We start from the raw sequence: 14,726 nt of genomic DNA on the forward strand, positions 1-14,726 counted from the left end.
ATGATAGATAAAGCCCCACTCTGCTTCTTCTCCTGCTTCATTTCCCCACCCCCACCCCCACATAGACAACTTCTATTATGAATTTTATGGGAATCAAATCCATGTTTATTTTTACCTGTCTCATGTTTAAATATGTTTGTAGATACATATATTTAGTGTTGTGTTGGATTTTTAAATTTACATAAATGTATCATACTCATGTTCTCCAAGCCACTTTTCTTATTCAACATTACTTTTTGATGATCTATTCACGTTTGAACCGTTACGTGGTATCTCCTTGAAAAAAATCTATATATCACAATTTCATTTTTCATTTCTCTACTAACGGACATTTGGATTGTTTTAAATTTTTACTGTTACATACATCCTTCTATGACTCTCTTCATGCATATGTGCAAAAATGTCTTTAAGATATACGCTGGGTCATAGAGTATGAATGTTAATATCTGCCAAATTATACCATTTACATCCTTTCTACCAGTGATGAGCTCTCTACTCCACATTCTCACCAACACTAGATATGGTCACTTTCACATTTTTTGCCCTGTGAAGGGTGTGACTATAATTTACATTTCCCTGACAATTAAACATGGGGTGGATCTTTTCGCGTTTATTAAACTTTATTTCCTCTTCTGTGAATTGCCTATTCTTACAAAATTTGCTATTGTATTTTCTTTCTCTCAATGGTATGTACGTCTTTAGCTAGCCTACTCTATTCATTTAACTGGTATATATGTTGCCAATACCTTCTCTTAAGTTTACACTTGTTTTTTTGTTTATGGGGTTTTTGTCTTTAGGTTTCAATTTCAATGTAGTCAAATTTACCAATCTTCTGTTTATGATCTGTGCTATTTGTAACTTGCTTAAGAAATCCTTCCCTCTCCTCGGGTCACAGAGATGTTTTAAATTTTCTTTCCATAGTTTTATAGTTTTGTTTTTCACATTCTTTTTTTTCTCCTTATTTGGTTATTGCTGGGGTATAGTAGCACTATTGATTTTTATACAGCAATCCTGTATCCAAAAACCTTGCTGGATGGGGCGCCTGGGTGGCCGTGGTTTAAGCATCCGACTTCGGTTAAGCATCTGACTTCAGCTCACGTCATAATCTCATAGCTCATGAGTTCAAGCCCTGCATTGGGCTCTGTGCTGACGGCTCGGAGCCTGGAGCCTGTTTCGGATTCTGTGTCTCCCTCTCTCTCTGCCCCTCCCCCACCTGTGCTCTGTCTCTCTCTCCCTCTCTCAAAAATAAATAAACATTAAAAAAAATTTAAAAACCTTGCTGAATTATGTGACTGTAATATTTTGTCTGTAAATCTCCAGAATTTTCTATGTAGAAAAACTTGTATGCAAATACGAATATTTTAAACTTTATTTTAGCATGTAACCTCTTTTTAAAATTTATTTATTTTGAGTGAGAGAGAGCACATGTGAGCAGGGGAAGAGGGGCAGAGGGAGAGAGAGAGAGAGACAGAGAGAGAGAGAGAGAGAGAGAGAGAGAGAGAGAGAATCCCAAGCAGGCTCTATGCCCAGTGCAGAGCCCGATATAGCTCACTCTCAAGAACCACGAGGTCATGACCTGAGCCAAGATCAAGAGTCAGACACTTAACCAACTGACCCACCCAGGTGCCCCCATTGTAACCTTTTTTAAATTGTCCGCTCCGTGCTGACAGCAGAGAACCCCATGCAGGGCTCGAACTCCTGAGCCATGAGATCATGACCTGAGTTGAAGTCGGACACCTAACCAACTGAGCCACCCAAGCGCCCCTTAAATTGACCTTTATTTTTTGTTTAATTTTTTTTTTTAACGTTTATTTATTTTTGAGACAGAGAGAGACAGAACATGAACGGGGGAGGGTCAGAGATAGAGAGGGAGACACAGTATCTGAAATAGGCTCCAGGCTCTGAGCTGTCAGCACAGAGCCCGACGCGGGGCTCGAACTCACGGACCGCGAGATCATGACCTGAGCCGAAGTCGGACGCTCAACCAACTGAGCCACCCAGGCGCCCCTTAAATTGACCTTTAATGTGGAAAATTTCAAACACAAAGAAAAGGTAGTGAAGACTCATTCTTGGCACCCAACTTCAACAGTTTCCCATTCTTTTTTTATCTACCCTCTCTCCCCACAACACTTACTTTTTATTTTGCTTTGTTTTTTCCCCTGGGGTGTTTTAAAGAAAATCCCAGAGAGCGTGTTATTTCACCTATAAATACTTTAATGGATATCCTGACAAGGCTTTTTTCAAATTTTTAAAAACATGACTACAACACTGTTACGATACCCACCAAAATTAATAATTCCTTAATATTATCTACTACCTGTTCCATGTTCAGTTTTCGCTCAGAAATGCCTTTCTACAGTTGGTTTGTACAGTTGTTTCCTCTCCTATGTTGTTGCAATGGCAAGGACCTCTCGTACCACACTGAAGGCAGATGCAGAGTGTACATCTTTTAACTTGTTCCCAACTTTCATGCGAAAGGTTTCCTTTAAAGGATTTTTAAAAATGTCTTATTTAGGGGCGCCTGGGTGGCTCAGTCGGTTAAGCGTCCGACTTCGGCTCAGGTCACGATCTCGCCGTCCGTGAGTTCGAGCCCCGCGTCGGGCTCTGTGCTGACAGCTCAGACCCTGGAGCCTGCTTCCGATTCTGCGTCACCCTCTCTCTCTGTCCCTCCCCTGCTCGTGTTGTCTCTCTCTCTCAAAAATAAATATTAAAAAAAAAAAAAATGAGAGTTTTGTCTAGAGACCTAAAGGAGACCCTTGCCTAGATCCATACTTCTGAGGACTCTACTCTGGCGTCTGGCAGTGTCTCTTCCTGCAGGGGGAGAATCCATGGTACCAAGGTGAGATGCCCAACTGGAACACATGCCTCCTTCTAAACACACTTCTTATGCCCAAATAGCTCCACACCTGCTTCTGAAGCTTGCTTAGGTTTCTGACTCCTAAGGGTGAACTGTGCCAATGCTGTATGCCAGGGGTGTAAACAGAGCTTAGAAATGTGAGGTGGAAAGTCCACATCCGCATATGCACGGGCCATATAAACAAACCCAGGGGTGGGGAAAGGGGGCAGTCTGTAGGTCAGGGGCCAACTCTCCTACACTGTCATGTTTTGGCAAGGAATCCATAAAGTCAGAGAATTTTAAACTCCGACCTTGTCTTCCAGGTCTTTAGGAAGGCATGTTTGTCAAGATAAGGGAATAAGTTTGGTAGCTTGATTTGTAACTTTCAAATACTAAGACAAATAGCACATGGGCCTCAATTTGCACTCGTCAGGATGCTGCAAATGTTGGTGGGATACCTGACCAGTGAATTTATAACTTGCTTACAAATTGTATTTCAGGGTGCCTGGGTGGCTCAGTTGGTTAAGCGTCCGACTTTGGTGCAGGTCATGATCTTGCAGCTTGTGGGTTCGAGCCCCGTATCAGGCTCTGTGCTGACAGCTCAGAGCCTGGAGCCTACTTCAGATTCTGTGTCTCCGTCTCTCTGTTCCTCCCCTGCTCACGCTCTGTCTCTCTGTCTCTCAAAAATAAAGATTGAAAAAAATTTTGTTTTAATTGTATTTCATCAGTTCTATATTTTTACCACCTGGTATTTTCATTATGACATCTTCTAGGTCACCCTAAACAGTGAATCCAAACATTAGAATACAGAGGTTAGGGGCACCTGGGTGGCTCAGTCAGTTGAGCGGCCGACTTCGGCTCAGGTCACGATCTCGCGGTCCGTGAGTTCGAGCCCCGCGTCGGGCTCTGTGCTGACAGCTCAGAGCCTGGAGCCTGTTTCGGATTCTGTGCCTCCCTCTCTCTGACCCTCCCCCGTTCATGCTCTGTCTCTCTCTGTCTCAAAAATAAATAAACGTTAAAAAAAAAAAATTAAAAAAAAAAAAAAAGAATACAGAGGTTAAAAGCTCAGATCTTGGGGGAGCCTGGGTGGCTTAGTTGGTTGGGTGTCCGACTTCAGATCGGGTCATGATCTCGCAGCTTGTGGGTTTGAGCCGTGTCAGGCTCTGTGCTGACAGTTTGGAGCCTGCTTCGGATTCTGTGTCTCCCTGTCTCCCTGCCTCTCCCCTACTCGTGCTCTGTTTCTCTGTCACTCAAAAATAAATAAACATTAAAAAAAAAAAAAAAACACCTCAGATTTTGGAATAAGCCAAATCTTGATTCAAATCTAGGTTCAACCATTTTCTAGCAATGTAACTTTGATGAAGTGACTTAATCTTTCTGAGCCTCAATTTTACGTGTAAAAAGGAAATAACAGGACCTATCTCGTAGGGTTTGGGGGGAGGATTAAATTCCATAATACACACTAAATGATTGGTATGCTAATTAGCCCATGGTAAATTTTCAAAAAATTGTAGCTATTTTGAGGAACAACATTGAATGCTACTAGCTAGGCACTGCATTATATCACCCAAATCCCCATAAAAACCCAGATTGAATCCTATTATCTCTCCGTTTTATATAAGGAATTAAGGCTTATGCAAATGACCTTTAAAATAATGCTTTTAAGGACGGCAGAGCGTGTATTATTCTCATTTCATGAAAGAAAACTGACGCTCAACTTTCAAAAGACCTTCCAAGGGGCCGCCTGGGTGGCTCGGTCAGTTAAGCGTCTGGCTCCTGGTTTCGGCTCAGGTCATGATCTCAGGGTTCGGAGTTCCAGCCCCACGTAGTTCGAGCCTGCTTGGGATTCTCTCTCTCCCTCTTTGTCTACCCCTACCCCGCTTGCACTGTCTCTTTCTCAAAATAAGTTAAAAACAATGTTTAAATCAAAATAAATAAACAAACACAAGCCAGGAAGTTGGGGACAGGTGAAACCAGAATTCTCAGAGCCCACTCTACTCCTTTAATACTATTTTAACTGCACCAGAAACACTGCTGTGAAAGAAAGTTAAAATTGCTATTTTCTACAGATCTGTAAGCCCATCATGTTGTAAATGGATACTCTTAAATATTAAAAAGCGTTCCATTTGTTTGTTTGTTCTTGAGAATGAAGGCATAATGGATTTTCTATTTACCACCCAAAATGTTTTAACATTGATGGATTTGAAATCGGAAACTTTCGCTTAGTGGATGTTTCACAAAATTTCAAAATTTACATAAAGTCAATTCCCCCGAATTCATTTTCCACTGGCAAATACCAATTATCTTCCAAAAAAAGCTATTTTGTCTCTTTCTCCTGGCTGGAATGTAAATTGCAAGAAGACGGGTCTTTATCTAGTGTGCTCACTGCATCATCTAGAATTGTGCACAGAATAGTTGCTCAGTAAATTATTTACGGAATTGACAATTGCAGATCCAAATAAAACCTATGCAATTTTCCCCACGCTAGATGCTACAGCGTGGGATTGATAGGTATTAACTCAAGCCATACAAAACTCTTATTACTTGCTACCTACAAAAGGCAAAATTCATGTGTTTCAGCCTAATTGTTTTTAAGGTTTTCTAGAGTATATTATGAAGCAAAGGGAACAGATATTACAAAAGCTAAGATAAAAATGGGAGAAATTTTTCTCATAAGAAAAAATTATTTTATAAAAGTTACCAAAGGCTTCAAGTCCTATGTTAAGATATTCTCACAAATCACAACACTCCCACCATTTCAAAAGTTAAACTAGGGGGCGCGCCTGGGTGGCTCAGTTGGTTGAGCAACCAAATCTTGATTTCGTCTCAGGTCATGATCTCACAGTTCGTGGGTTCAAGCCCCGTATCAGACTCTGTCCTGACCGCTCAGAGCCTGGAGTCTGCTTTGGATTCTGTGCCTCCTTCTCTCTCTGACCTTCCCCTGCTCACCCTCTGTCTCTCTCTCTCTCAAAAACAAATAAGACATTAAAAAAAAAAAAAAAAAAAGGTTTTTAGAAAAGAAAGAGAAGTTTCAAAATATGTCCAAACAAATCTGCTTTGCATTTCTAGAAATAAATCTATTTAAACACAATCATTTCCAATTTTTGTACATAATTTTGTCCATCCAGACCTTAAGATCACTTAACATTCCAAAAATCAGAACTCTTTAAAATATACGAAACAAGGAACGAATCTGGGTTATACAAAATTTTAATATCAAATAAAGTATAATTTACATGATTAAAAGTTTTGATTTCCACATAAAGTATTCTACTGAAATAAGAGACTAACAAAGCACAGTTTCCAAGTCACAGTAAATGAAATGTTGACGGTCTAAAAACTAGACAATCGGCCATGAATGACAACAAGCAAGGGAAGCACGTATCAGCAAGTTTCTTTCCAAGCTATCAAAAATGTCACAAGTTCAAATTTTTCTTGTCTGTGGTCCCAAAACCGGCAGCATCTTCATTTCATCCACTCTATTCTTATGTATTTGAAAAGCAGGTGTTATCCATCTACCACAGGAGCACTGTTCACCATACCAATTGAAAGAACCCAACTTGGCATTGCATTTGGGGCAAAGAAGCTGAAATAAAGCAACTGTGTTACTTCATTCACTCACCTGTATATAAAACAAACAATTACCACTGGCAATATAGGATATAAAACAGGTAAGACACAGCTCTTACCTCCACGGAGTTTACGATCTAATCAGCAAGATGAAAGGCGATGGCAATTCGCCATACTAAGATGGAGGGCTATGATAATTGTGCAAGAAGCATGTTGTGTCCTGGGAGTATGGCAAAGGACCAGATGAATCCGCGCATGAGGGGAGAAAGGTGACGGCGGAGATAGGAAACCCAAGGTTGCAGGATGTGGCACGTGCTGGCTTTTATTTTTTTTTATTTTTTATTTTTTTTAATTTTTTTTTTTTCAACATTTTTTATTTATTTTTGGGACAGAGAGAGACAGAGCATGAACGGGGGAGGGGCAGAGAGAGAGGGAGACACAGAATCAGAAACAGGCTCCAGGCTCCGAGCCATCAGCCCAGAGCCTGACGCGGGGCTCGAACTCACGGACCGCGAGATCGTGACCTGGCTGAAGTCGGACGCTTAACCGACTGCGCCACCCAGGCGCCCCACGTGCTGGCTTTTAAATCAGCCTGCGGTTTAGTATCTCAAACTAAGATCATCACGGCTACAGAACAGGAAGGCATGTTAGGAGTCTCACGTTCTATTAATGATATTGACGGCATGTAAATTAGGTCTCAGCTTCCCGGCTATTTTAAAACAAATAAACAGGGGCCCCTGGGTGGCTCAGCCAGTTAAGCATCAGACTCTTAATTTCGGCTCAGGTCATGATCTCCCTGGGGTTCATGGGATAAGGTCCCATGGTCAGGCTCTACACTGTCAGTGAGGGATTCTCTCTCTCCCTCTCTTTCTGTCCCTCTTCCCCAGTCATGCTCTCTCTTTCTCAAAATAAATAAATAAACATTTAAAAATAATAAAGGGATGCCTGGGTGGCTCAGTTTGTTGAGCATCTAATCTTGGCTCAGGTCACGATCTCACAGTTTGTGAGATTGAGCCCCGCGTGGGGCTCACTGCTGTCAGCACAGAGCCCACCTCAGATTCTGTGTGGCCCTCTCTCTCTGTCCCTCCCCTGCTTGTGCGCGCTCTCTCTCTCTCAAAAATAAACATTAAAAAAAATAAATAAATAAAAATAAAGAGATTAAAAACAAAAGACTATATCTTAGATTAAGATTAAGAATATCTTTAGGGGCACCTGGGTGGCTCAGTCTGTTGAGCATCTGACTTCAGCTCAGGTCATGATCCCACAGTTTGTGGGTTCAAGCCCCACGTTGGGCTCTGTGCTGACAGTGCAAAGCCTGCTTCAGATCCTGTGTCTCTCCCTCTCTGTCTGTCCCTTTCCTACTTGTGCGCACTCTCTCTCTCTCTCAAAAATGAATGAATAAACTAAAAAAAAAAAAAGGGTATCTTTAGATTAATATTAAGCAAACCTAAATGAGAAATGTGGCCGTCACAATGCTCACATGAGCTGCATTCTTAAGAATTAACAGGAAATGAAAACAAATCTCTCAGCAAACATACAAACTGAAAGATCAGGAAAAAAGAGAGACGTTATGGAGCCAAAAGAAAAAAAAAAGAGAGGGAAGAAAAACTTTAAATATAATTTTAAAATCCTTATTTGCCCTTACCTATTACTAAGTTTGCGTTTTGTTAAAATACATTCTAATTGGCTTATATTAGTCTTCTACTTGAAAAAACATAAATAGCCTTGAAAGGAATTAATTTAGACCAAGAGCCCCCAACTAGAAGTGGTTCACTATTTTAGATCAGCTGGGTTTTATTTAATTAATATATTTGATAGAGTCTTATCTACACTAGAAAGATATAATCTTCATCAAGAAGGTAGTTATGATGGTTTAAAGTCCGAGAGAGAACAAAATATAGATGATATAATGAAACTGCAGAAAATATAATGTGTTCCTACCTGTCCATCCATCACGCCCAGCAAGGCAGATTCCATCCACTGTACAGGTTCAATGAAATACGATGTACATTGAGCCTGACCCACTGTGGTGAGCATCAAAGATGGCGTCACTCTCTTGTGGGCAAAGGCTATAGGACCACTTCCTTCATTATGATCCAAAATGCTAGAACTTCGAAATAAAGACCGCCTGCAAGCCCCAAACAAAAACATTAATGGCTTTCAAAACAATGAAAAAATAGATGCAGTGTGCAGTATTTCTTAGCAAAATAAAATAAAATTGATTATGCTACTGTAATTTTCAATAACCTCTACAAATAATCTGATTTATTTTCACTCTTAAGAACTTATTCTCTTCTTAAAAGCAGATGTGAAGGGGCGCCTGGGTGGCTTAGTTGGTTAAGTGTCCGACTCTTGATTTCAGCTCAGGTCACGATCTCACAGTTGTGCAATTCAGCGTCTGGTTGGATTCCATGCTAAATGGGGAGCCTGCTTGGAATTTTCTTTCTCCTCTCTCTCTGCCCCCTCCCCGCACTTGCACGTGTGCGCGCACGCGCGCGCACACACACACACACGAGAAAGGAAGAGAGAGAGAGAGAGAGAGAGAGAGAGAGAGAGAATATCCCAAGCAGGCTCCACACTCAGCATGGGCTCCATTCCACAACCCTGGGATCATGACCTGACCTGAAATCAAGAGTTGGGCGCTTAACTCACTGAACCACCCAGGCACCCCTGATTTTGACATTTCTACGTTACTCAATTAAACAAGTTCTCCCTACAGATTTTAAGAAAACGAAACTTTCAATACTTTTCAGCTACTGAGACAAGGCAAAATCTCCAGAGGATAGAAAATATTTTACCTGCACTTTCTACATTTGTAGAGAACCTCGTCTTTCAATCCTTGTGAAATGGTCGTTGGGTCGACAGCAAAGAGTTCTTGAGGTAAGTTCTGTAATTCTACAGGACATAATTAAAATGTATCTAATTGTTGAAGTTAACTCTGCATTGTCAGGCAAAGTTCAGCTAATGTCAAACTAAGGCAAGAAGTGCTAACCTCAGAAATTAGAAAAGAAAAAAAAAAAAATCTCCAGTGAGGAGAAATCAGGGGGAGGTAGGAGAGCATAGTGAAGCCCTTGGGTTCTGGGACAGACTGCCTGAGTTCAAATCCCAGCCCACCACTGACAAACCATGTGACCTGGAACAAGTTATTTCTTGCTAAATCACAGTTTCAAAAGGAAATAATAGTACCCGTCTCAAGAGATGGCTGGAAAAGTGAGATAATGCACCTGAAGCCTTTCGTGTCAGAGCAAGGAACATCTAAAAAGGGCCCAATAAGCAATTATCACTAGCAATTATCATTTACCTGGATACTTTTCTGTAACCTTTTGTAAACGATATTGCTTATAAACTGCACTCGAAGTATCTACTTCATATCCCATTGCCTGGTATAATTTTAGTTGCCACTCAAAGCCCTCATTCATCCTGTAAGGACAAGCAAATTTAAAGTTAAGTTTTCATTAAATGAGTAAAATCACACTGCAAAAACAATTATTACTATAACAAAGAACTCACTTAGCCTCTGGTTGGATGGTCTGGAGATCTTCATAGGCTTTTTCAAAGGTAAGCTGGTCAGTCTTCATCAGAAAAGCAGTTATTATAGCCACACTTCGACTGACTCCTGCATGACTGAAAAAGAGACCTCTAAAATAAAACAGCAAACAGCAGCAATTAAAAAAACAAAAAAGCCCAGCTCCCTATCAGTGGTAAAGTTCAGGTCCACTCCATGTCTGCTTCTTCTGCCCAAGATAAACTCTTTGTCTCTGAAATACTAACGACATACAAAAGAATTATTTCTTTTTTTTTTTTATTTCTTTAACATTTATTTTTGAGAGAGAGAAAGAGAGAATGAATGAGCAGAGGAAGGGGCAGAGAGGGAGACACACACGGGATCCAAAGCAGGCTCCAGGCTCCCACCTATCAGAGCTGGAGGCAGGGCTCGAACCCACAAACCGTGAGATCGCTGAGTCAGACGCTAAACAATGGAGACACCCAGGCACCCCTATTTATTTCCTTTTTGCTTTTGAATTCTGAACTATGTGAATGTATTAGCTTTTCAAAAGGTAATACACTAATTTTACACTAATTAAAATAAATTATAATAGCTTTGGAAAAAATCCAAGCTCCCTTGCTCTTGGCATTAAGGGGCCTGGAAACCCGGTCCCAGGCTTCTCTCCATTTTACCACTACCTTATGTCCTTTATGTAAATATTTAGAACGAGAGCTGGCACACAGTAAAAGTGCTGGCTCAATAAACCGAAACTCCTGTTACTACACTCCAATCCAACTAAAAAGGACTACTAAGAATTCCCAAATACCTATCAAGATTTTCTTTTTGGCATTGCTACGACGTAACTCCACCTTTCCCGTGGGCGTGGCTTAGGGATCCCTCGTGTCCTAACCAATTTTTCTCTCCCCATTTCTCCCCTTCATCAACTGAAAAGAATCTACTTTTCCTCTGAAGGTTGAATAACTTTTGTTCATCTCCTTTGGCACATGACTCGCATCACAGTCTGCATTACAATCATCGGGGTAGGTGCCTGGCTTCTTCTGAAGAGCTTTAAACTCTCTAGGTGCAGGGACTTGGCCGTTTATCAGCCCCCCCCCCCCACACCCCCGCTACAAAACAACTCCGGGTTGGGAGGGGGGCTGCAGGATGCATCAAAATACACAAGTGTGAATCATCAAAACAGGAATGAATGAGAGCCAGCACGCCTTCAGGGGCCCCGCCCCCTGCCCCCTCCTTTCTCCCGGACACCCGCCAGCCAAGGGAGGGAGGGAGGAAGGGAGGGAGAGGAGGTCCCGGTGGTCTGACAGCCCCTTCGCCCTCCCCTAGGATCCTCGGAGGAAGGGGGGCGGCGGCAGGCTGGAAGCGAAGCGGGGCGGCACCCCCTCGTGCGGGCCGCTCACCAGTGCACCAACGTCGCGCGGCCCTCGTCGCGGGCCTGGCCGATGAAGGCCACACACCGGTCCAGATGGCTGAGCAGGTCAGTTTCGGGCTTGTCCAGCGCCGGCACAAAGAGGCGCCGTAGACCCTCGATCCCGGCGCCCGACCTGAAGTCGGGCTCCTCCGAGTCCACCGTCAGCACGGCCGTGATGCCCGCCTCCCTCAGGTGGTCCGGCTCCGCCGCGGCCGCGGCTCCACCCAGGTACAGCCCCGGCCGCACCTCCAGCATCTGCCCGGCGGAGCTGGCCCCGCTCTGACTGTCACCCGGCCGCGGGCAGCCATGACTCCCTCCCTGCGCCTCCAACATGGCGGCGGCCGGAGGCCGAGCGGCCAGGGGCCCTACCATCGAGTAGGCGGCCGGCTAGAACGCCCTTCCTCTGGGACGAGCCGGCCTTAGATGCGCAGCCGCGCCCTCGGAGGACCGCGGCCGTGGCAGGAATGCGCACTTCTGGGGCAAGGTGATGCTGTGGCTGAGGCAGAGCAGCCTTTAAAACCCGAGTCTGGCCCCAGCTTCCCTAGATTGGTGGTAGAGGATAAACTTGCCCATATACAGGGTTTCTCGGGCTTATAGTGTTGAGACTTCATGGAAAGGGGCGATAAGAGCAGCTGGACTCAAATTTGAAATAATGGTCCCACCAACCGAATCAACTCTCATTTTATCCAACTGGGGTAAAACCGTGTTTTCAACATTTATGAAGCCTTCTGTTTGTGTTTTTTTCTCTTGTGATTAATTTTTCTTTTCTTTCTTTGCCCAGTTTTTTATTGGTATGTGAATCTCTTTCTTGTTGATGTACACTGTCCTATATACTTTTAAGATACTAATCTCATATTTTTGTGTGTCAGTACCCTCCAACCCAAGAACACCGGGAACCTATCTCACTTTCTTATCATTTGCATGTTCCCTGAAGTAGCATTTTTAATTGCTTTTAAGAATTTTTCCGTTGCATTCACATGTTAGCTGTTGGGTGCAAAAGGCCTAGTTTTCAGCCTATTTTGGCTTTTGGCATGATCATTTCTAGCTTTTGATTTAAAGAGAGAGACCTGTGATTCTTCCTTTCACTTGAACATCTAGAGATCATTGTAGGGTTATTAATTGGCCTAATTACAATATGGTTGCATCTCAGGGACTAGGAAGGCCTGAAAAGAGGAAGCCAGATGGGGGAACATCTGGTCTGTGGAGCAGTCAGAACATATATCATGTTGGGGCACCTGGGTGGCTCAGTTGGTTAAGCATCTAACTCTTGATTTAGGCTCAGGTCATGACTCACAGTCCATGAGATCTATCTCCTCATCAAGCTCCACATCAGGCTCTGCTCAGAGCCTGCTTGGGATTCTCTCTCTTTCTCTCTCTCTCTCTCTCTCACTGCCCCTCCTCCCTCTCTCTTTTTCTCCCTCTCTCATAATAAGTAAATAAACATTAAATATATGTATACACACATTTATTAAGTTTGTCATCTTATATGGGTATGATTTGTGGCACCCCAAAACAATCACAATAGTAACATCAAAGATCACTGATCACAGATCACCATAACAAATATAATAATAATAATAATAATAATAATAAATTTGGAATATTGGGGTGCCTGGGTCGCTCAGTTGGTTGAACGGCTGACTTTGGCTCAGCTCATGATCTCATAGTTCATGAGTTCAAGCCCTGCGTTGGGTTCTGTGCTGACAGCTCAGAGCCTGGAGCCTGTTTCAGATTCTGTGTCTCCCTATCTCTCTGCCCTTCCCCTGGTCGTGCTCTGTCTTGCTCTCTCTGTCTCAAAAATAAATAAACATTAAAGAAAAAAAGTGTTTTAAACAGGTTAATTGTGACATCAGAAAACAAAAAGGGGGAGAGGGCTAAATGGGTTGAGCTTTTGTATGTATTGAAGTTATTATCAACGCAAAATAGACTGTTATAGCTATAAGATGTTTTATGTAAGCCTTATTGTAACCACAAAACAAAACCTACAGTAGATGCAATACACATGAGATGAAGAGTAGGGAATCAAAGCATAACACTGTGGAAAATCATCACTTCAGCAATGAAGGAAGCAAGAAAGGGAGAAGGGAACAAGAGTGCCGGAGACCAGCTCCAGCAACCAGGGGTTCCCGAAGGAAGAACGGCGTCGGTGAAAATAAAACAAAACTAAAATAAACAACTAAAACTAAAATAAAAATGGACACAGACAACAGCAGTGTGTTGAACTGGCCGATTTATTGTAGTAGATGTGGCATTATATTTGCTAGTGATTTCCTTGTAACATATGTCATCTATGTTTTTCTAACATTACCTAATTTTGAAAATGTTCCTATGTGTAAACAACCTTTAAGAAATAACATGGTGATTTTCCTCTAAGTTTCCCGCATGCCCTTTGATTATTGATTAATTTCTTACATTATTCCATTATGCATCTGCCTTTATCTATAATCTACAGAGCATTTGCTTTGCTTTGCTGGACCCTGCTTTGGATTCTGTGTCTCCCTCTTTCTCTGCTCCTCCCCACTCACACTCTGTCTCTGTCTCTCTCAAAAATAAATAAACATTTAAAAAATTTTAAAAAAAGAAATAAAGAAGATCTGAAATGAATAACCTAACTTTATACCTCAAGGAACTAGAAAAAAAAAAAAAAAAAAGGCAAACTGGGCCCAAAGTTAGCAGAAGGAAGGAAATGACAAAATGATTTGGAGACCAGAAAAACAATCAAAAAGCAATGAAAGGAATATGTGGTGTTTTGAAAAGATGAACAGAATTGACAAAGCTTTAGCCAGACTCACTAAGCATGAAGGAGGGAAGATTAAAAACAAAATCAGAAAGAGGAGACATTACAACAGACACCACAGAAATATAGAGGATCATGAGAGACTAGGATCAGCAATTATCCGCTGACAGATTGGATAACCTAGAAGAAAAGGATACAGTCTAGGAAACATGTAACCTACCAAGACTGAATCATGAAGAAACAGAGAATCTGTTCAGACCAATAATGAGTAAGCAGATTAAATCAGTAATCAAAAATTTTCCAAAAAAATAAAAAAGAAGAAGAATCCCAGAGCCAGATGGTATCACTGTGAATTCTACCGAACATTTAAGAAAAACTTAATGCCAATCCTTCTCAAAGTCTTCCAAAAAATTGAAGAGCAGGGAACACTTCCAGACCCATTTTACAGGGCCAGCATTACCATGATTACAAAGCCAGATAAGGACACTATGAGGAAAGAAAACTACAGGCCAATATCCCTGATGAATACGGATGCAAAAATTCTCAGGGGCACCTGGGTGGCTCAGTTGGTTAAGTGTCCAATTTCAGCTCAGGTCAAGATCTCACAGCTTGTGAATTTGAGCCCCATGTGGGGCTCTGTGCTGACAGCTCAGAGCCTGGAGTCTGC

The 14,726-nt window shown here is 42.2% G+C and overlaps 1 protein-coding gene across 2 annotated transcripts; it reads right to left on the reverse strand.

Moving 5' to 3' along the window:
• Positions 1-6,030: 6,030 nt before the first annotated feature.
• DUSP12 (dual specificity phosphatase 12) lies at positions 6,031-11,731 on the reverse strand. 2 transcript variants are annotated; one of them, XM_049635276.1, is made up of 6 exons: positions 11,312-11,731; positions 9,917-10,030; positions 9,708-9,826; positions 9,205-9,301; positions 8,348-8,534; positions 6,031-6,422 (listed from the first exon to the last, which is right to left on the reverse strand). In XM_049635276.1, exons 1-6 carry the CDS (start codon positions 11,692-11,694, stop codon positions 6,261-6,263), a joined length of 1,062 nt encoding a protein of 353 aa, XP_049491233.1. In that variant the 5' UTR covers positions 11,695-11,731; the 3' UTR covers positions 6,031-6,260. The 2 variants fall into 2 exon arrangements, with proteins under 2 accessions (XP_049491233.1, XP_049491234.1); XM_049635277.1 differs by lacking the exon at positions 6,031-6,422 and adding an exon at positions 6,976-7,033.
• Between the last annotated feature and the right edge of the window lie 2,995 nt (positions 11,732-14,726).

The sequence above is a fragment of the Panthera uncia genome, chromosome F1, assembly GCF_023721935.1.
Source record: "Panthera uncia isolate 11264 chromosome F1, Puncia_PCG_1.0, whole genome shotgun sequence".
NCBI lineage: Eukaryota > Metazoa > Chordata > Mammalia > Carnivora > Felidae > Panthera > Panthera uncia.